The sequence below is a fragment of the Sebastes umbrosus genome, chromosome 18, assembly GCF_015220745.1.
Source record: "Sebastes umbrosus isolate fSebUmb1 chromosome 18, fSebUmb1.pri, whole genome shotgun sequence".
Taxonomy (NCBI): domain Eukaryota; kingdom Metazoa; phylum Chordata; class Actinopteri; order Perciformes; family Sebastidae; genus Sebastes; species Sebastes umbrosus.
The window spans coordinates 25171621-25195021 of NC_051286.1; the positions used below are offsets into that span (position 1 = coordinate 25171621).

At 39.9% G+C, this 23401-nt stretch overlaps 1 protein-coding gene across 5 annotated transcripts; it reads right to left on the reverse strand.

Annotated features, from left to right (window-relative positions):
* Window positions 1-1724: 1724 nt before the first annotated feature.
* LOC119477575 (delta(14)-sterol reductase TM7SF2-like) lies at window positions 1725-22907 on the reverse strand. Of its 5 annotated transcripts, none has more exons than XM_037751714.1 (14): window positions 22756-22907; window positions 17421-17595; window positions 16504-16725; window positions 13973-14071; window positions 11366-11555; window positions 10682-10878; window positions 9421-9475; window positions 8921-9115; window positions 8724-8827; window positions 8042-8167; window positions 7300-7468; window positions 5432-5512; window positions 5093-5215; window positions 1725-3713 (listed from the first exon to the last, which is right to left on the reverse strand). In XM_037751714.1, the coding sequence occupies exons 2-14, from the start codon at window positions 17583-17585 to the stop codon at window positions 3553-3555; spliced, it is 1887 nt and encodes a 628-aa protein (XP_037607642.1). In that variant the 5' UTR covers window positions 17586-17595; window positions 22756-22907; the 3' UTR covers window positions 1725-3552. The 5 variants fall into 5 exon arrangements, with proteins under 5 accessions (XP_037607642.1, XP_037607643.1, XP_037607644.1 ...); XM_037751715.1 differs by lacking the exon at window positions 22756-22907 and adding an exon at window positions 21326-21464; XM_037751716.1 differs by lacking the exon at window positions 22756-22907 and adding an exon at window positions 21326-21460 and having other exon boundaries at window positions 11366-11552.
* Between the last annotated feature and the right edge of the window lie 494 nt (window positions 22908-23401).

Genomic DNA, 23401 nt, shown 5'->3' on the forward strand with positions numbered 1-23401 from the left:
ATGCTCACTTTTGCGTTGTTTATGACATAGTATACTATAACTTTTTTATGTCATAGTATACTATGAATTTGATGACATACTATACTATGATTATTTATGGCATATTATACTATAACTTTGAAGACGTACTATACTATGTCTTTTTTACATGCTATCCTATGACTGTTTTGTGAGATACTATGCAGGGATTTTTTTATGACGTACTATAATATGACTTCTTAATGACATACTATACTATAACGTTTATGTCATACTATACTACGACATCTTAATGACACATTATACTATGACTTTTTTCTGACATATGATACTATTAATGTTTTATTACATACTGTGGCTTCTTGATGATATATTATACTTTGACTTTGTTATGACATACTATACTATAACTTCTTTGTGACACAATACACTGACTTTTTTATGACATACTAAATTATTACTGATTTATGACTTTTAATGGCATACTGTACTATGACTTTTCAATGACATACTATATTATGACTTTTTATGACATACTATACTATAATTTTCATGACATACTGTACTATGACCTTTAAATTACATACTATACTATAGCTTTTATGACATAGTATTTGTCATAGTATTTAGACTGTTTTATGACGTACTGTGCCTTTCATTACATACATTACATTTTTTTATGACATATACTATATCTTTTTATGACATGCTATATGACTTCTTGATGGAATACTATACAGTGACTTTTTATAACATTTTATACGTTGACTTTTTGACATGACTTTTTTTTTGACTATTATACTATACAATTACTTTTTTTCAACATACTATACTTTTACCTTTTTTTGACATACTATGCTATGACTTTTTTTTTTGACATACTACAAGATTACTTTTTTCTAACATACTATGCTGTGACTTTTTTTCGACAAACTATACTATGACTTTTTTTTAAAACATTTTCCATATACTATACTATAACTTTTTCTTAACATAATTTACTATGACTTTTTTCGACATACTATACTATGACTTAATTTTTTGAACATACTATATTATGACTTTTTTTTTTTTACATACTATATTGTGACTTTTTTCAACATACTAGACTGACTTTTTTTCAACATACTATACTATGACTTTTTTTCAACATACTATACTATGACTTTTTTTCGACATACTATGTATTGCGAGTATGTCGAAATTTTTTTTATATTATTAAAATATTTTTTTCGAAATATTATATGACTATTATTTTCGACATATTATAGTATGACTTTTTTGAATTTTTTCGACATACTATACTATGACTGTTGTATTTTTTCGTCATACCATACTATAACTTTTTTTCGACATACTATATTTTGACTTTTTCGACATGTTATATTATGGCTTTTTTAAGACTTTTTCAACATACTTTTTTCGACACCTTATCTGAAAAGAAAGATGAGGTGATCAGACTCAATACTTAACATTAGTCAAATCTCAAATTTGTATTTAGAAACTGCTTCTTAACAAAGAACAAATGACTTTTAGGCAGAGTTCTGCTGGTCATAACCCACATTACATTTGCTCTTCCATATTGGACCTTTACATAGATACTTTAAAAGCATAGTGAATGTGTTATTAACTTATCTAATAATAAAATTCCTCCACACTGAGAGAAAATGGACAGTGTCTTGTAGCACTGTTTACCACAGATCCTGTCAACAAGCCTACAAATGAACAAAGTCCACAGAAAGTGGAAAAGGGAAATAATGTAAAGCTTTATTTTATTCTGCATGTATGAACAAGCTTTTTCCAGCCACCGTCACAGGTGTGATTCATCCTTACTGACAGCCTGCTGGACCTGTTTACTTCTCATTCATTGTTGTCATATATATAAGTACATCCAACTTATTGCTTTCCACTCAGACTGCCAAACCAAGGAAACAAGTTTACCCTCATAATGTCAAGGAAAAAATATATATATCACCATTATTTGTCCTGGGGCATACAGGAGGGTGGCGTCTCTACTATCAAACATGTTTTCTGAGTGTTACAGATCATTTGTTTTAATACATTTTGAAGTATTGTCCAGAAACATGGCAGATCTAGGTGTAAACATAACTACAGTGGTCAAAATTACATAGTTAACTTAAAAAATCCATATTAAATATCTAATGAGAAAGATTACTATTATCGCTACCGTCACCTCTTTTAGTGAAAATAACAGGATTAAAAAAACAAAAACAACCAATATTTACATGGTATTCAGTCAGCACAGCATAACAAATGCTACCTAGTCTAGTTGCTACTTATGAACTCATCTACAGCTGCACAGGCGCAAGAAACACTTTTTTGGGCTCACAAATGCAGTTTGTAAATGCTAACACAGTCAACAGCTCTCCATGTTGTCACAGTATACACTTCATTAAAACGGTCATTGTCATGTGACCTGCAAGTTAAAGCTTAAATAGGTTCAAACCAAATTCATGTGGCAGTGGTGGGAAATTAACAAGCAGTTCATAATAGAGAATATGCTCCAGAATCTAGCAGAACAAAGTCCAGATGGTTTCATCAGCACCATAAAAATGCAGGAAATAAAAGTAGTTAGGAAGGGTCGGGGTCGGGGTTAGATATGACATGTGTGATGTGGAAGAGTGCCACGTGTTCACAACAGATACTAACGCTATTGCTGGAATGAAAAACTAAGTTTCCTTTCTTCAGCAGTGACATCACGCTCATAATTACACACACTGCCTCCCAGAGGGCACAATGAGCACTGCAGAGTGAGTGAACCTGAGGTAGAAAAGCCAAATCAAATACACTTTGGGACTGATAATATCAGAAAATAAAATATGCCTCAACACATTAGTGCATTTTTCTTGAAACCTCCAAAATTATTTTACACTCTCAATTCAAAACTAGATATCTATATCAAAAGATACAACAAAATGATCAAAGACAAAACTTTTCTAATTCAACTTTGTGACAAAGTTCTGGGTCCTGAGAAAGAACACGAGTCCTCGTTCCACTGTGCAGGTTATTTCAAAAGAAAAAGCATTTTTCATCCTTCACAATATACACAAGCAGTAGAATTATAGTAGGAAGGCGTACTTACAACATTATTCATAATAGCCAAGCTGATATTGTAACATTTTGAATACGGAAGCAAAGAGTAAAACTTACCACAATGTTGCAAATGGTGAGATATTCTTGAAGTATAAAAACAAATGTGTATATACAAAAATATACATCCCAACAAGACATTCCTAGCAGAGGCGTTGGTAGTTTTCTCCCCACATTTTGCAAACTTTTAAAGTCTATATTTGAGTATTTTCTATTAAAAAAGGAAAATCAATAGTTCACAATACCAATGAGTGCCATTTGTCTTCCTTCAAAAAATTCAGAGTACTGTAGCTCCTTCAGTCCACAATCAAGATTTGAAAAATTCTTGGTTTAAGAAAAGATTATTAAAAGTCAAATCAGTCAATCGATCCATTCATATTTGAGTTTTTTTTGGTGAGGCTTCACAGCCGTAATATTGGGTTGAAAAAGGCCTCAGCTCGGGAGCGTCCGGCGGCAGGTTCCTCAGTAGACACGAGGAATGATCCGGTAGCGAACAGTCCGGCAGTACTCGTCCCACGCCGAGCCGTACTTCCTCCTGCACTCGCTCATGTCGCGGGAGTCTCGGTGCACGAGCAGGATGATGAAGTAGATCATGTAGTACCATGGCAGCAGGTGGCTGAAGCCTGATGGTGTTGATGGTAGAAGGGCGGGGAGGACAGGACATTTTAATCTGACTGTTCATTTATCAGTTGGTAAAAAACTATGGAATCTGCTCTAATATGTTTATAGCATTGTTATCCTGTTTCAAAGGTTCATGTCCTCTGATATATATCAAACATTGAATGACTTCAGATCTAACATGTTATTCCTTCATTAAGCGCAGAGATTTCGAAAGTGGCAGATAAAATTTCTGAGTGGCAAACAAAATAAAATACTTCTCATTCACATGAACGGAGGAAGGGAAATAACTCCTGATTTGGCTATTAGTGCATTTTACAACTTTTAGGACCTAATGTATTCAACTGTTCATACTGGGAAGTTGATTTACCACAAAAAAAAAATGATCCGCTGAGTTACAGACGTCTCTTTCCAAAAGTAAGTCCATGGGAAAAAGTATTTTTGTTCCCAACGGCGTCATGTGACGGACACGGAAGTTGTAGTACTGTCGTTTGGCCATAACGAATATTTGCATCAAAGCCCGGCGCTCTTCCTGGGGGCTTGGTTAAAGGGACTATTTGTAACTTTTTAAGCGTATAAATGTAGCGGGTCGCCACACATGCGCGTTCGCATATGCGCGCTCGCGTGTGGCTGGAGCCTCGTCTCCGCTGTCTGCTCTCCTTCACTCAGACAGCGCGCGCGTCCTCGCTGTCTCGCTCCACCTCTAGACGTGAACGCGCGCTCACTCCACACTGCAGAAGAGTTAGTTTAGCTCTGAGAATATCTAGTGAATGTACAGGGGACGTTTGTGCAGAAATAACTGCTGCAGCTCCTCCAGACCAACAGAGGTTTCCCGTGGCTTGTGAAGTGACGGAGCTCTACAGAGATTTACGTTGTCTTCTCGTTACCGACCGGGTGCCGGTGTCTCCTCTGCTCTCTCCGGCTGCGGGCGGAGAGAGCAGGGAGACACGCTGCAGAGCCCCGCTGCATCAGCCTGCACTTAGGCAGGAAAAGCCAACACTAGGATCAGATCTAAATCATGTTCATGGAGAGACCTTCGTCTGGTCAGCTAACATTATGGGGGGGGGGTATTTATAGAACTCACCCGTTTAAATTATATTAAGGCTTAAAAATAGGCATAAATGAGGGCGCGGCCACTTTGAGTGACAGGTGGGTGCCATACCAGGTTGCTGTCATCAATACCTACTAATTAATACTGTAACATTATACAAATAAAATAACATCATATTATATCACTATTTTAGCCAGGATAGTCGTGACATGATATACCTGCAGCCATGGACAAAACTAAAAGTGCTCGGCCAGTCCTCTGATGCACTGATCACTGGCCTTGATTCATGAAATGAGAGCTCTTGGTGTTTGACTGAATGTGACGTCAACTCACCACAGGGTAGGGACCAGGCCAGAGCCATCAGGAGGTCTCCCAGGTAGTTCGGGTGGCGGACCACACCCCACCAGCCAGACACCAGCAGACTCTTCCCTGTAGCCGTGGGGATCCTGTTCAGATCTGGAGAGAACAGGGACACAGACGGAGGTCACCAGAGAGACACACATGGACAGAGAAACAGATGGAAAGCAATCTGTCATTAAACTCTGATTTAACAGCAAATGGATGAAAAATCATTTTTCCCTTCGAAGGCAATAACGAAATGTGTGGAGGGGGGGAGGTCATCTCATTACACAACCATGACATGATGAACCTTCAGCCTGCAGGAGAACTTACGAGACAGTTTGGGGTCTGATGGGTTTCTCCTGAAGGCGTTCTTCTCAGAGTTAGACTTCCTGAAGATGTAGAAACCAACGACTGAAAGACAGAGACACCAAGAGGAAACTGAAATGTTTACTTCATCTCTCAAACCGTGACCACTAGAAGCGGTTTCCACTGTCTCTTTAATCAGGCGCTGCTTGAGTGCTCTGCTACTATATGATAGCTGTTGTTTAGAGTGTTTCAGGCACGCTCTGACGCGGCCGTGGTATCTTAGCCTAGCTTGTGTGTAGGACAGCGGCACGCTGTTTCCGTGCTGGCCGACTTGCGTTGTATACAGGACTTTGGTGTACTGTGGAGTTTGAACGTAGTGTGTTAATAGTAACAGCAGAGTATTGGCTGTGTACTAATTGTGTGGGTTACTCATCCATCAGTGGATTTTGTTGGACTGACTCACTTCATGACATGTTGGGCTTGCATGTCTGTAACTCCTGTCATAGATAAACTGTATCATAGATCTATGATAGCTCTATCATAGATATATCTATCCATATCTCTCTATTTAAATCTATCTGTTTATATCTATCTACAGTATATATCTCTATATAGTATAGCTATCTCTCTATCTGTATATATCTATCTCTATCTCTCTATATCTATCTACATCTCTCTCTGTGTATATATATATATATATATACTGTATCTATCTATATATGTCTCTACATCTATCTATCTACATCTCTATCTATATATCTCTCTACATCTATCTATCTACATCTCTATCTATATATCTCTCTACATCTATCTATCTCTGTATCGGCTATATCTGTATTTATATCTATCTCCATCTATGCATCCATCTCTATATCAATATCTATCTCTCTATCGATCTCCATCTCTATCTACATCTTTCTATCTATCTCTTTATCTATCTCCATCTATCTCTATATCTCTATCTATCTATAAATATATATATATATATATATATCTCTATGTCTATATCTATATCTCACTCTATCTATATATATCTCTCTAGCTATATAAAAAAAAGCTAAATTGAAAGCTATAGATAGATAGAGATATATATATGATAGAGATATATAGATAGATAAATTGAGAGATAGATAGAGACAGATATATTGTAGATAGGTAGAGAGATAGATAGAGAGAGCGATAGATATACTGTAGATAGATAGATATATAAATGAGAGAGAGATATATAAATATATATATATGGATAGAGAGCGATATATAGATAGAGAGAGAGAGAGATATAGAGACATAGATAGATGTAAAGTATATATCTCTATATAGATATATACATATATATATATGTCTATATAGAGATATATATCTCTATATAGACATATATATATAGATATAGATATAGATAGATAGATCAGTAGATATATAGAGATAGACAGATAGATATAGAGAGAAATAGATATAGATAGGTAGATATATAGAGAGAGTATGTGTGTTTAAAATGTAATTGTGGGCGGCTGGTTAGCTCAGTCGGTAGAGCGAGCGCCCATGTAAATGCCAAGGCTCAGTCCTAGCAGCGGTGGACCCGGGTTCGAATCCGGCCTGTGGTCCTTTCCGCATGTCATTTCTCTCTCTCCCCCTTTCCAACACTCTATCCACTGTCCTATCAATAAAATGCTTAAAAATCACCCTAAAAAATAACTTTAAAATGTAATTGTTATATTGTGATTATTTCTTGTGAAATGTAATTATTCAATAATATGTAATTTAGCTTTGGCAATAATGTCACCAGAACATTCATGCCAATAAAGCTTTTTTTAAATTTAAATATAAACGGTATATGATGTATCTATGAATTCCGCAGTTACATTTCGCTTTGTTGATGCTGTGCTCCTACTTACGTTTGAGTGTGAGGATGGCTGTGAGGGCGGGGATGCTCAGGGGGTTTGGGTGTCTGACCAGGTAATAGGCCTGCAGGGTGTAAGTGAAGGGAACCCACACCAGATCACCAAACGCCAACATGAAGCCAAAACCATCGTGCATCAAGTCCATGGTGGTCAGGATGGCCTCCTGAGACAAGAAACACACCGTCATCAATCTTTGTCAAAGTAACATGAGTTTACAACTTGTTTACCTGACCATATCAGTCATTATTTTATTTATTTATTAGGGCTGTGTATCGGCAAGAATCTGCTGATACGATACATATTATTATACAGGAGTTACGATTCAATATATTGCAATATTGTAAGTAAGGCGATATTGCGATTTTTTTTTTTTTTAAATCAAATTTTTGAAAATCAGTATAATATAAAGAACACACCATCATATGCATAGAGAATCTTTTCGTTTTTGAATCAGAACAGTGGAATAATCTGCATTTAGTCCCTGTAACATCCAACATCATAGCTCTACTTTTTGTGCACTCTGAGCCACCGTCTGCCCCGAGTCTTTACATGTAAACTATTAATTAGAAATCAATAGTGTTTTTGAGAATCAATACAGTATCACAAAGCATAATATCACGATACTCGTGTATTGATATTTTCTTACACCACCATTATTTATCAGTGTGTTCTATCAAATTCCCTTTGAGTGATATTTGTGAGAAAGTGTTTTTGTCCTGTGCCGAGCCGAGCGTACCTCGTTCCAGAGTCCATCCACCACGTAGAGCAGCTGGAAGAGGTTCACGAGGATCATGGAGTAAGACGGAGCATCCAGATTCTGATGCTTCATCTCAGCCAGCGCCATCGCAAAGTTGATCAGACACTGAACAAAGAGACACAAATAAAATCAAAAATCATCACGAATGCTGTGTAACCATTTGTGAAGATCCCTGCTGTGACGACTCCTGCCTTTCCCTCTCTCTGTTTGACATGTTAAGTTCAACTTGGTTTGATTTGATTTAATAAAATATCTTTTGTTGACATCTGATCACGGTGTGTCTCCTTTTTGTCGTGGCCACTCGAGCCAGGTCATAACACCTGCCAACGCTCATTCAAGCTGTTGGATGCTGCATCAAACCAGCCCACAACCTGACAACAATATGAAGCCTTCACTGATCATCTGAAAATCACCCAATCACAGGGACCCATGTTCACAAGCTGCTATAAAAACTAAGCTGAAAGTCTGCATTACCCTCACAGCCACGAGCAAACACAAGGCGTTCATGGAGCTCATGCCTCGTGTGTGTGAGGTTCAACATAGAGTTCACATGTGGCCACCAGAGGGTGCAGTGTGTGTAGAAAATGACAGGCCCCATTGAAACGCTCACTAAATGGATTATTGAGACAAATGTTTGCTTTGGTGTCCCGTAACAACTCACCCAGCCAATCAGACCGGGACGCATCTCGCAGAAGAACTTCAGATCAAACTCTTTGATGCGGGGATTGAGCTCATGTCCTTTGAAAAAGTCATAAACCACGTTGCCTGGTGAAATAGAGGGAGAGAAAAGAGATGAGACAAGAGGACAACACAGTGTGTGTGACCAGTGAGAAGGTAACTCTGGATCTGTCCTCTTACCAGAGCTTCCTCCCAGTGCCAGCTGCTCTGCTGCAGCGTAGTGAGAGCGGACATACAGGTAGACGCTCAGCAGGACGGAGATGAGGAAGGAAGCCGCGGCCAGCTGCAGGAAGTGGCTGTGGATGTAGGTGAGGTCAACACCCTGGTGCACCGCTGCTGCTGCTGCAACTGAACTCACAGAGATGGCAAAGAAACCTGGAGGGACACGGAGAGCTTTAGATGGACACATGGACAGAAGACAAACCGCTTGAAGTTCCATAAAGACTACAAAGAAAAGAAGATGATGTTTAACACGTCAAAAAGGACGGCAGAATCATCGTCCCTTAATGCTCTGAGCCTGTAGTGATCAGTTAAAGTAACAGAGGAGCCAGCACCTCAATATTAGTTGTCAGAATTGGTGAATGGTAGTGAAAACATGAATTCATTCATTCTACTGAGAGTTGAGTGCAGCTGATTGTAGAGGGAGTTGGAGACAGAGCGCTCCCTTCACACAGCCTCACCGTTGGTTCTGTACTTCAGCCTCTCTCCAGACCTCAGCGGCATTCCCTCGCTCAGCTACACAGAGAAACACAAGAAATACACCGGGATCAACAGCTGACCAAGAGCACATTCTAGTAACTCACTCACTCACTAGTAAACACAGCTAGAACCTGCAGACCAACTGGATAACAGCCACAGACAGTCTGTTTACAGGTCGGCTTCTCTGGTAGGTTTCACTTCACTTCAGACACCAAGTCAGAGTTTTAATGTAAACATCTCTGAGGGGAGACGTCCGTCCTCATTTTACCACTGTGGGGACTTCAGAGGGGGAATAGAGAGAAGATGAACGACATATATCAGCTTTTGATCTACATTAGAAGAAAGAACTATTGAGACTGATATACAGTGATGTGTTTATAAGGTTTGTCATTGAGGTGAACAGAGAGGAATCTCAGTTAGTGTCAGATATCAAGAGGCAGAGACGACTCCGGAGGGAAACAACAAGAGTTTCCTTTTCCCTGTGGAGCTTCTCACTAACCGTCACTCCTGACCATTAATCCAATTTCTGCCTCCTGCCGGAGCTATCGACCAGAAAAAGTCATGCGCTGGTTCACGTGCACCTTTCCTGTACCAGTTAATCCAGAGAGCAAGGTGCTGGGTTCAGTGAAATACTGTACTGATGAGGACTGTTGCGTCTGAATCTCATACTATGCACTACATACCCAACATGTGTTCTATCGTTCAACATACTTTTATGTGAATAAACAGTATTATATATGTTTTTGGACGCACTGAGCAGATCGTCACTTCTTGAGAGCTTCCTTGCTGGTTGGAGACATGTAACCATGGTAACCACGATTTGTGAGAATCAAAGTCTGAATTAATTTAAAATATATATTACACCTAGCAAAGTGAAATCCTATACTTACAGTTCAAATGAAGAGTTATTGACGTTACAGAGCCGTCCGTCAACATCTGCTATGGAGGTTGTCGGCACTACCGCATTGCATTGTGGGATATTTATGCCATCATAGTGTCCAGTGTTTGCTTAATGTAATATTCCACCAGAAATAGTATGTCATTTGCATACTATTGGTTTCAGACCTACTAAAAAATCTCACAGACTGTTTGAATATGTGCTATGTAGCTATTTTACTAAATAGCATGTTAGTATGGAATTTCAGACGCAACCCATTTGTGTTTAACGACACTGACTTCATTTCTCTTAATTAACTGGTGTATTGATTTTGGTGTGTTCAGTTCTCAGCTCGTCTCGCTTACCTTTCCAACAGGCAGGATGTAGAGCAGGGCCTGGAATAAGATCCAGAGGACGACGAAGCCGAGAGCCTGGGCGTCCCAGAAGGCCTCGAGAGGGGGCAGAGGAGGAGGGAAGTTGGCCAGACTGGGGTCGTCCCGGTTCCCTTGGAGTACCAGGAAGAAAACCCAGGCTGGCAGGAAGAGCAGCCAGAAGTATGCTCCTGGAGGAGGGAAGGGACAGTTTGATCAGGTTCAACTGCAGATAGAGTAACGGTTATCCTCCCTAACATACAAGGTAACGCACATCCAGTGAATCCTTTTCTGAGAAGCTGTGCATACTTTATGAGAGCACAGAAGTGTTCTGTTAACACCAACATGATTCTGTCTCCACCTGCACTGCCTGGATCCAACTAATTTAGTTCTCCCAGTGATTAATAGGACAAGATATTAACACCAACAAACTAAATCAATATACAGTATAATGATGAGTGAAACCACTGCAACGCAACCGTCCTGTAATAAATACATTTATCAAATATATGCTTTGTTATTGTTTACACTGAGCCAGAGAGGCGATGCTAACACAAAACACAGCGTAGAACAACGGAGAATGAAAATACATGAACTGAAGTGTGACTGAATACAACTGTTGCTTTAAAGATCGTTTCCGGGCTAGTTGCTGCATTTCCTGTCCATCCTGTAACCTACCTATCTTCCCTCCAAAGTCCAGCGGGGTGGAGACGGAGGCAGCAGGAGCTGCAGCCTGTTTGGCATCCTTCTCCTCCAGCTGCTCTGGTTTGGCCTCCACTGGTTTGGCATCTCCGTCGTCCTTCCTGCGCCGCAGATTGTAACGGCCTTGGGTCTTCTCATTCTCTGCCTCGACCACAGCCGCGGACTTCTGAAGAAGGATTTGGGATTATTAAAACATACTTTCACAGTAACAGATTTTTTTATCTAATTAGTCAGACCTTTAATAGAGTGGTGCAGGAATGAGTCCCAAAACCCGGAAATTAGTTTTTGCATTTTAGCACTTCCGGTTCCCTCATCTGCTAAACATTAGATAATATTTCTATTTAGTGTGGGCTCCATATGCTAGCTCCGATAGCTTGATGGAGGAGCAGAGGCTAACAACAAAGGGACAGGGCTTAGCGAAGGGTCACTTAGCTTGTCAATAATTTAGGGGGGGGGGGTGTTTTTCATCTTTTGGGTCAGGTATAACGGACGCTTCATGTTATAGAGTGGTGCAGGAATGAGTCCTAAAACCGGGAAATGAGTTAGCATTTTAGCACCTCCAGTTCCCCCGTCTGGAAGTCAATGGGTTTTATTTAGATGCCTGAAATAAGGTCTGTGGTTAACACCAGCTGAAGAGATTTTAACGTTTTGTTCTACGATATAAAATATGTCAATAAATACCCCACTCGTGAATTTTGAAGCCTTTATGTGTCTTTAAAAAGGCGGTTGCGGTTAAGTCGCTAAATGAGACTACTAAACGCCACTCCGCCGACTCGTCCTCCTTTACAGCCTCGTTGTGTTTACTAACGCTCATGTGACCGGGGTGTAGTTCGTTTAAAGCCTAACGTTAGCTTTTTTACTTCTGGCGATTGCATTCACGCTTCCACAATCATAAAGGTTGTGTTCATTTGTGAAGATTATCTTGCTGAACAAAACATATAAGTATTATAAACGTGTGTTTGCCACAGATCTTATTTCCTGCAATAATCCAAAACCCAATGGAATAATTCCATTGGCTTTCTGTTGAGGGAACCATGGTGATGCTAACTTCCTGGTTGGACTACAACAATACATCATCTCTGCAGCGCTCTATGGAGTTAAGCATTTTAATGCATTTTTGATTAAATACTCTCTTGGGACAGGAGGGACCGTGACTTGACTCACAATGTTCTATTATTAACTATTCTAATTGCTATTTTCAGGCTAACTTCACTCAGCTCTAGTGTGTTTAATCCACAATGATATGAAACATAAGTGGTGGTTAAGATAATTGATCTTCTAAATCATTGGAAGACTGAAACAATGATAAACAGCAGAGAGTAGGCAGATGTGTGTATACAGTGTGTGTGTATGTACTGTGGGTTTGCCCTGAGACAAAAGATTTCCTCATATACAAATTAAAGATAACAATGGTAAAAGGCTTTTCTACTGAATGAGAATCCATTTTAAATCAAATGATAAACCAAAGATTAGCAATGTAATCTAAAGCTCCCCACCCTTTACAGCTCTTGGGGGTGTATTCGAGTTACTGCTCTTCACTCAAGTTCTTTAGTAAAGTTCAACCTGTTGATGAAGTAAGGCTTTACTTCATCTATTAACTAAAAAATACTTCACAAAGCTATGACTGAGCTCCTGGGTTTTCTCACAAAGCTTCTTACAGAGGGTATAACTATCTAGGATTAAAGATCAGGTCCCATAATCATACAGACTAACAATGACTTTAGAGGCTAGCTGCTCTCAGGTCAGCAATCCTACTCAGAGATCTGATTCAGACAAAACAAAACAACAAAAGATTGAAATAACATGTAGGATTTATATATCTCAACACCTTTAGGTATCACCAATATCTAACACTCGACACTTTGTCTACACGTAGGAGACTAAAAGGCAGCGAGTAAAGAAGTGGCACATGTTGGTACACCATGTGACCGGCAGCTAAATGAAGCCGGATCTTGTGAGGGGAGCCTCTCTCAGCTGGAAAACACACACACCCCCCCCCCAACGTGCATACATCATGACATTCCTTTAGCTCCAACTCACCTCAAAGCCCATTCACTACCGGACAGTGAGTAGCAGCTCCAACATCACTACCAGACAGTGAGTAGCGCCTCAAACATCACTACCAGACAGCGAGTAGCGCCTCAAACATCACTACCAGACAGCGAGTAGCGCCACAAACATCACTACCAGACAGCGAGTAGCACCTCAAACATCACTACCAGACAGCGAGTAGCGCCTCAAACATCACTATCAGACAGCGAGTAGCACATAGAACATCACTTGTTGGGTTTTTGTAATAGCGTCTATCTGACAAATCTCATTTCAGCTCAGAGAGACTCAACGGTAGAAAAGCTTGTGAATAAAAGAAGTGTCATTAATGCTTTCTATCCACAGACATGGTGTGTTCAGATGTTCATGTATTCTGGAGTGTATTTCATCACTTTGGTCTGTATTGATGTTCATGTGTGAGCTGAGAGGAGCTGGACGATGCCACTTTCTGAACCTTTCATATGACTAAATAAATAAATATGGAGCTTTTTCCACACAGAAGAACATTGTTTTTAAGTACAAAATAAATCTCACCTCGTTCACTTTGTTAGCCGTGTTATTCTCCTCTTTCTGTTTCTCCTCTTTCTTTTCCTGCTTATTGTTGCCATTGTTCTCCGCTGCCTTTGACTGTGGCTGCCCATCAGACAATGGAGAGAGATTGATGGAGATGAAGAGAGACAAAAAGGGGAAAAAAAGCAACGTGAGGAAGAGGCACAGGGAACGTGACGGGTTAGAGACACAAACTGACACATTTCCCCACAACGACAAGGTGCTGATAATTTAGGACATTTGATGATAAACTGGATCTCACCAGACAACTGAGTTCCTTTTTAAAATAAATGAATGGCAGAACTTAAATTTGTTTATACAGCCCAATATCACAAATCACACATCTACCTCTATGGGCTTTAACTGAGTTATTTGTACTTGACCAAGACTTGTAACGGTGCCATCTCATCTACAGTGACGTTTCCTTTTTTTACACTTCATGTTTAAATATCAAAAAAAGTCACAAGAATGATCTTTGCTGTCTTCATGATCATTGGGTACTTAAATAAAACTGACTGTTTGTTGCACTGACAGCTGTATCAGGGGTATTTCTGCATTTCATTACGGTGCACATGATCTCATATAGCTCTAAACCACAACAAACCCAGAGTGTAATTTATATTGCGCCAAATTGTGATTACTTACAGTTACCTGGTAGGACAAGTTAAAGAATAGGGAAAGCCCAAAAACCAGCATAGCAGAGCATTCTAATGTTGAGGGGCACCCAGATTGATATAACAATTATGAAAAAATGACAACTTGCCTCGTCAGCCTAAAACCCATGTTATATACCGACTATGTTGGTGTCACAGGAAGCTAACATGGAACTATGGTGCCTTTAAATGAAACTCCTGAGCTTGTGTTTACATTATGGGAAGTTGTGTACACAATATGCTTGGCGTTCAAGTGGATTACTCGTGAGAACACCGCTGCTAACAATTTAGCGACAATTTACAACGTCAACAAACACGTCACAACTCGTGAACTCGGAGCTTTCAGAAACTTTCCACTTCCGAGGTCGTGAATACGACATTAAGGGGGGGGGGGTTCATATGGACTCATCTCGTAAACACGACCCCATTTGAAGGCACCACTACTTGTTCCTGATTCAAAGCAAGGACTATATAAAAGAAGGAAGGGTCATTACGCCATTCCAATTTTACATTGGTGCCAGACTTTGGTGTCACTTCTATTGAAGTGAATGGTCCCACTATAACCCATCATATCTGTGTTGTTTCACCTTTGACTGAAAGATACTTCCACAAAATAAAGATTAAAACACATTACGTGATGTTGACTAATGTTTTTTATCAAACATGCACGTTTGTTTTCCTCGTCATTGGACTCCAAACAGATCATGGCTCCGTCCAGCAGCTGCATTTAGCTCAACTAAAGATAGTTACATCATGATACATGACCAAATTGGGAAGGTCCGACTTATCGCTGAACAGACTGGAATTATAACCAGGTCAATGTATTAAAGGTTCTGATTATAACTGGCTGGACTCAATGATATGGCCTGTCAGAGTTGGGTAAATATTCTTAACTAGGACTTGAGCGTATGCTACAATGCCTTGCAGTTTGTCTCAGTGATTTACATTTATACTAGTCATCTAGCCTATATTATCAGCTAGCACACACATAAGTCATGACAGCGATTTAGCTAGAGAGGCTGTAACATTTGCCATCACTCACCAACATCGCAGCTCCCTGTCTGTTTCTTTTACACCTTCACAAGGATTAATTCTCACTAACATTAATGGTTTTATCTCCAAAATAACACAGGACATCTCAACAGAGATATTGTTGGCTAACGTTAGCTAAACAAAGTGCAAATGCTAACTTAGTTAATTGACAAAGTAACAAGTAACGGTAAGTGATAGGTTTAGATTTATATAGGAATACAGTATAACATTTGGCGATTAGCGCCACCTCTTGACAATAATGGGAAACATTATTGAGAGAATGGCATTAGCACTGAATATTATTAAATATCATTAACAGTTTGATGGTTGGCTATTGATAACAAAGAAGCTCTATTACAATCAAATACATGTAGAATACTATCGGCTCGGCAAAAATGTGAGTTCAGTGATGTAATGACCCTTCCTTCTTTTATATATTTTTCGGTTCAAGGAACTTTCAAGAAATCAATGTGCTGCTCTGGACCAAAGTCTTTGTTGCCTGGTAACATTAACAACAAAATATAGCTCCAGAAAAAAAAAACAGAGTCAGTAGAGGCTCTGCTTAGTGTTGCAACCTTTAGATTGACTTTGCTGACATTTAGCTGGCTACTGTACATTTTTCATTTCAAATTCCACACAGGCTATAATTCCTTTAATAGATTACATGAATTTGGTTTGGTTTGACGAGGCAATAGTCCACTAGGCCATGTTACTCTATAGCATGAGATAACGTAAACAGTATCACTGAATATGGTACAGTATCTGTACATCAGCTTCTCCAACATCACCAGTGCTACGACAGGAGAACGAGAAGGCAGCTGTGGCACTCACCAGGGGACTGAGTCTGACTTCTACTGAATCCTTCAGCTTCGAGTCCCTGCGGGAGGACGGGGTGCTCTCTGTTATAGCTGCAGCAGCAGCAGCCGCCGCTGTGCGGGAGGACGAGCGCCGCGTGGTCCTTGCTGGGGAGCGCGAGCGGCTGCGAGGGCGGCCTGGTGATCGAGAACGAGAGCGGGAGCGAGAGCGGGAGCGGGACTGGAAACCAGCCGCATTCTGAGGGAACAAAAGAGGAGATTGCAACCATTATTAACAACTGTAGCGTATTTTTATAGGCAAAACAGAAAATATATTGATAAGAAGTCTGACTCATCTTGTGTATAATATATAAACTTTATATAAACTGCAAGGTGTGTGCAGTACAATGGCCTTCCTCCAAATCATTTAATAATTTAGACATTTTAATAATTTGTGTTTCAGCACTGGGCAGTCTCCTAGCAGTGTTCCTACATATTGGCTATATTCCTGCCACATGGTCTTGACAATGACAGGACAAAAATATTTTTTCATTTTTTTTTTAAAAGCAACCTAATATTCTTAGAGTTGATATGAGAACTACTTTTATGTGCCTGAGTAGAGAGTGTACGAGGTAGAGCAACATTTACTATGAAGGCCAGTATTAATAGACTTAACTATCATGAACAATGTACATGTTAAGCCATAGAGTGGGGTAACAATTTAAGCTTTAGCTCCATCTTAATGTTTCCCTTACAAACTTTGTTAACTGATTAATATCCTTAACCCTGTATGGTTCGGGTCTGTACTACCTTTATAGCTGACAACCTAGAAATTTAATCTAACCACTGAAAAAAAGATGATTACACCAAGATACTACACAAAAGTATGTTAGATAAAACTGTGAAAAGAGAGTAAAGTTCAGAGTGTAAGTCTCTCTGGGACTCTGGAGCTACCTTCATGTCTTGCTCCTTGAGCTCCAGCTCAGTGCCGTCCTTGTAGATGACGGTGTAAAGCTGACTTTTGGCATCAAAGCCCAGCACCTTGACCTCGTAATACAGGCTGCTGCCAGGCCAGCGGCCCATCACCATGTCCCCTCTCTGATACTTCACAGAAGGCATCTTCACTGACCTGAGAATGAGTGAAAGACAAGAAAGAGGAGCAGACAGAGGGAGGACATGTAGACGGACAGAGAAAGGAGAGAAATGAACAGGTAGGAAGGGAAACACCAAAGGAGATGAAAGATCATAGTTATTTTAGTCTTTCATCTAAACAGTGTACGCTGGGTTTTTAGGCATCCCATGTATGGAATCATTTACTTAATTAGAAAACTGTCAATGCAGTGCAGACCTAATCTGCTACTGTTCAATACAGTGAAGGATAAATGTATACAATGGCAGCATTGTCACTGCACCCTGCCCTTTCTGTTTCCATACAGTCCACTGAAGCACAGCATGAGCTCAAACTTCAACAATCTCCTTCAATGACAACTAGAGTGGCATCTCTAAATCTCAATGGGCTCATTGTCACTCACACTGCTTTGGCAGTTAAATGTTTGACACACAACTTTCTGTCTGTCCACTGCATTCACATACTGTGCAACTATGGCTGGACAATAATTTAGTATTTACATGCAATATCATTACAAAGATTCATACAATATGAAATACTGACAGTGATGATAAATTGTTCTATTGCTTTAATTAATTAATCAAAATAGCCTATTTATCACAAATTAGAATAATCTTACAAACACTAGATATTGCAAAGTAATGCACAAAACAGCATGTGATTGTGCTTAGCAGATGTTATTCAAAAAGGCACACAGCGAAGGATTAGAGCAAGCACAGAGGACCTCGCTCTGAGCTGCAAGATGCTCTGGAGCTAAAACAGGAACTGAAGCAGATGAGAAAATCAGAGATGAGTGGGCTTGTTCTGGCCACACCCCAAGGCATTCACTCTTCAAAAATAATTAATGGGAAATTTGTTTAAACCCTTGAGGACGACATAAAAAAAATGCTCTACCCATAGGCCAGACCAAAACCCCCTGGGGGGAATCCCTAAACTACACAGAATCTGTGCTTCTGATTTAACTCTGTTTGCTTATGTTTGAAACTAACTTGGTGAAGCAGCAAGGTGAGGTCATCCGTTCACTGAAAAAAACACAATTTAAGCTCTTTAAGTCCTTGAGGACGCCGGCGACCTCGGCTGACTTTACCGTCTTTTAGAGGCTGTAGGAGGCTCAGTTTTAGAGCTAGAGTAAAGGTACTAGTATCATATCAAACTAGTAAAGGAAGGAGGATAAATAACGCTCCAAAGTTACGCTAAATTTTGGCCAGGGAAAAAGTGGCATGACTATTTTCAATGGGGTCCCTTGACCTCTGACCTCAAGATCTGTGAATGAAAATGGGTTCTATGGGTACCCACGAGTCTCCCCTTTACAGACATGCCCACTTTATGTTAATCACATGCAGTTTGGGGCAAAAACCTTGCAATATAAATGTGCTATTTTCACCTATTCTAAAAAATGGTTGCTGCATACCAGGGTCCCTAAACAGTCTTGGAATAACATAAATTGGGTATCACTGTAAAACTGAGACTCTTGTGGATCCAATGAGCCCAATTGTATCAATGTGTGATGATGTTAGTCCCCATAGTAGCCATTTCATTGTAGTGAGATCATGTTTTTGAACCTTGACCTCACTGTATAAAATGACCTGTGGTGACCTCTAGGATAATCACAGCCTCATGAAACTTTACAGCCACAAACTACAGACCTAGAGCATTCATAGGATGGATGGCTTTCCTATCTAGATTGACAATAAGGGGGTTTCTGAGCCGTTTACACAACAGAAGTGCTCGCCATCTAATCGTCGACAAATGCAATTCTTGCAGAAATCTCCAAATGTCAAAAGTTTTTGATACCAAATCACAGCATGGCTTTTTCTATGGTGTTCTTCAAGATCTCGGTGACTTAATGTGGTATTTTGGAGGGATTATTGATAAATTTTATCAATTCTCGAATGGTAAAAAAAAATGGTTAAATTTAGCACTAAACTTGGCTGTAATTTATGAGACATAATAAAGTACTGGGATGACCATCATATACTTCTATCATAATGTTCTAAGCCCTTATACACTTTCACAACTTATTTCAACTATTTTTTTTATTTCTGATTTATTAATAGAACAACTTGACACACAGTGCTGAGCTGCATCTCACATTAATCTTCAGGTTCCAGCTTTCAGATGATGTACACCACTTCTATGTGACATCTACTGTTGACCTGCTGTCTCCCCCCAAAGACCCCTGTACCTCCCTAAAAAAGACTAAAATGGGTCTATGGTTACATTACTCTTAACATAAGAGGTTACATTCTATTTTTGTTAGTTGTCTCTGATTAAGATCCTTTAGCTGTACCTACTTAAGCATTGTTCAAATAATTCAGTAGTATGGAGAAATAAAGGGACATTTTACCACAAAGGTCTATTAAGCATCATGGTCTTTTCAGGTGAATTTTGAGGATGAATTAGACCATTTAAATCATTAAAAATTGTCTGTTCTTTTTATCAGCAAATTTAAATGGTGTCTGTGTTTATACACCTGATCAACACCCTCGGTTTATAAACCACCCAAATATTTACAAAGACTGGCAAACCTACAACACTTTAGAAAGGCATAATCTGACTGTAGCGTGCACCGCTGGACACAATGAGGTAGGCCAGGCAAGGTCAGCATTATGGAACATTAGTGACCAGGGAGGCTCAGTGTCTAGAAAACCAGCACACTACTGCAGAACTGCTGACAGGTCTGTCCCTGCTAGGTTTACCCAGAGCTGTCTGGCTGACAGAGTCGTGCCATTCAAGTCACAGCCAGCCAGGCAAGGAATTTTACACCAGCCACTGGACACTAAACTATGGTTGTAGCTGTTAAGTTGAACAAATCTAGCAACCAGTTTGAGGACAACCAAAAAATCTGAAATGGGGATAACAGCTGGTCAGTATTACTACTAGACACCCATCGAGTCCTGTGAACAAATGTGATTTTCTTCCATGCTGCAACACCTGAATAACTGACAGCTGAAAAATAATGAAAAGTAAAGGCAAACCATGCACAGACATACTTGTGTTACACACAGCTCATTCAAAAAACAGCTCTATATTAACTGAGATAAATGGAAGCATAGGCATGTTTCTGTTACTCTAAATCACTTCTCCACGTGTCACCTTGTCACTGCCAGCAGAACACAGAGGAAGCACTGCAGTACGAGCGAAATATTTGATTAGTAGCACATTAACAAGAACAGTAAGTTACTGGAAGGAAGGAAGGAAGGAAGGAAGGAAGGAAACTTAATCAGGCTTTGGTTTCAAGAAAGCACATTTAGGACTCTATCTCCAGCTCTCTACTGGTGACAATTCTAGCCACATACGCTAATGACAGCCTCCTGTCAGCCGTCTTGCTAATTAAAATTCCAGTGGTTAACACAGCACCATGCTTCAGTAAAAGGCAAGCAGCATATAGAAACTGATCTGGGGTTAAGATTAGTTGTTCCGGTTGAGATTTCTACCCTAAATTGTCCATCTGATGAGAAATTAAGCATATCAAAGAACCCCTTCATGTTAAAATTGACAACAAGAGCTGATTACTGACAACAAAACCTCTCTGCTGTATAATCAAATCCGACGTGTACCTCATCAGTCTCTTGTATGTCTTCATAAACGCAAAATAACAAGTCATTTGAGAATGTGGCACACCAGGATTACTACAAAGAGGCAGTCAACGCCTAATCCACTGATCTAATCTTGCAACACACAAAAATCCACAGCATATCTGAGTGAAAACCATCTCAATATGACACACCCAAAGTAAGTCCCTGCGCTGCTCTGCCGAGGTCCATATGGGATGTGGAGATCAGGGCTGGATCGTGACTGATGAGAGTTTCCCCCCTCAGATCTCAGGCTGGGCTCATGAAAGGATACGGGCTGTAACGTAGGTGGAGTTTCAAACAGAAGTCACACACATCCCCCCCTTTGTGCGGAAAACTGTTGTAAAGCTCCACCTGGTATGCAAACCCCTCTTCAGAAATGGAAACGTGAATTAAGTTGTAAACACGCAGCACAGAGGCGCCAACCTCTTGTGTTGTTAACATTGCAGAGCCGTGTAATATTGACCTTTCATAGAGGTGGGGTAAATCTGAGTGGGCTCCTTTGGTGCACATAATAGATAACACTGCACTTTACTATATTAATGCGCCGTCAAGTGTTAACATACTGTAGAGTCGCAGGTTCCACTGACGCTAGTTTACATTATTCTGTATTGTTAGGATACTTTAATGTAAAACCATTTATCACAATATAGTAACACTAAGCAACATATTTAAACTAGGCTTTAAAATAAACTGTTTTAAAGGGAAATACTTGCTCTTCCATTATATATATATATATGAATATATATATTATTTGTGTTTTGGCATCATGTTACGGTAATAACGATGAATTTGGAGCACTTTTATTCATTATTTCGTTAACTTTACCTGCTTGTTTTTACAATACAGTCCACCAACTATAGATGTGTTACTGCTTGAGCTTGGTTGAGCTGCTTCTTGAATAGTAGTGAGTCATAACGTTATTTTTTAGGACCCGTTTCTTTGACGAAATGCGCCGTTAGCTTTATTAGCTTCCAGCTAGCACCACTACAGCCCTGATACTGATCCAGCTGACGTTAGCAGAGAGGAAGGAGGGAAAACGTCACACATTCAAATATGTTGAAGAAGAAAACAAACATCTGTCAAAGAAACAACCTGAAACAACCTGAGAGCTCTGAGGAGAAGTTCAGACACACTGAACTAAACTGATGGTATCCCAGTAAAAGATACTAAAACATATAAGGTTATCTAAGTTAAAGCGCAGGCAGAACAGCCGACTGGGCTAACGTTAATGTCAGCGTGGTACGATCTAAATAAGGTTGTCTTCGGCTGAGCTGGCGCCGTCTAATTTCTGACGTACCGCCGTTAATCTGAAAACACTAGCGTACATAACGGTACCGTTACAGTTCACGTCACCGTGTTGCTGGGCAGAACTATCACACATGTCTAATAAAACTATGAGCCATTAATGGAAAGGTTTGCCAGTTTATAAATAACCGAACAGTTGCTCCAGTAGTTTAACTTGGACCAATGGAAACAAGTTCCAGGAAGTAGTCGGAGCCTGGTCTCTGTTAACTCAACAAAGAAACGTTCAGCGGGTTGCTATGTTACAACACAAGTTTATGCGTTGGACGGTTGCACTTACCTTATTATTACGTGAGTAATTCCAGTGAGTAGAACTGATGAAATATTCCTCAATAAGACGAGTAAATATTAAATACAGTTTAATATTTTGATACCGGACGGTGATGAGGTTTTGACGTAGCGCTCTTTCTCCCTCCTCTCTGGGCTCAACCCACCAGTAACTGGAAGGCGCGAAGCCCGCTGATTGGCTCGTTCAACGTTCAATTCAAACCGCTCTGCGATCTGATTGGTTAGCGGCGGAGATTAACTGAGTCGTGATTGGTTCTCGTCTTCTTCTTCGTCATATTGTTTTAGGCAGTTTTAGACGCCCTGCGGCACATTGCTGCCTACACATGGGAGAAGTTTGCCCTCAGGGCTTTCTGACAGTAAGGGTTTATTTTAAGCCAAACCATGATATTTTCATAAACCTAAGGAGATTTCTTTTTCTTTTTTTTCACTGTAGTTTTTATTGATGTTTTTCAAGGTTATGCACATATCAACAACATATGGGCATGTACACAGTCTTACCCACAGACAAAGGGAACAATACATACAGGACTCGTGTTTGGGAGCTACACCTCCATCATTCCATGCATTCTCATGTCATTTCCAACTCAATCAGTTGTCCTTTCTGCCGTCTTCGTCGCTGTTTTGGTTTTTGAATAATG

Coding starts and splice junctions, on each gene's coding strand:
- LOC119477575 (XM_037751712.1), bottom strand. CDS start 21,202: ATGACTTGTTATTTTGCGTTTATGAAGACATACAAGAGACTGATGAG. Junction 8,168..8,723: donor GTCCCGGTCTGATTGGCTGG/GTGAGTTGTTAC, acceptor CTCTTTGTTCAG/TGTCTGATCAACTTTGCGAT. Junction 3,714..5,092: donor GGCCTGGTCCCTACCCTGTG/GTGAGTTGACGT, acceptor CAACACCATCAG/GCTTCAGCCACCTGCTGCCA.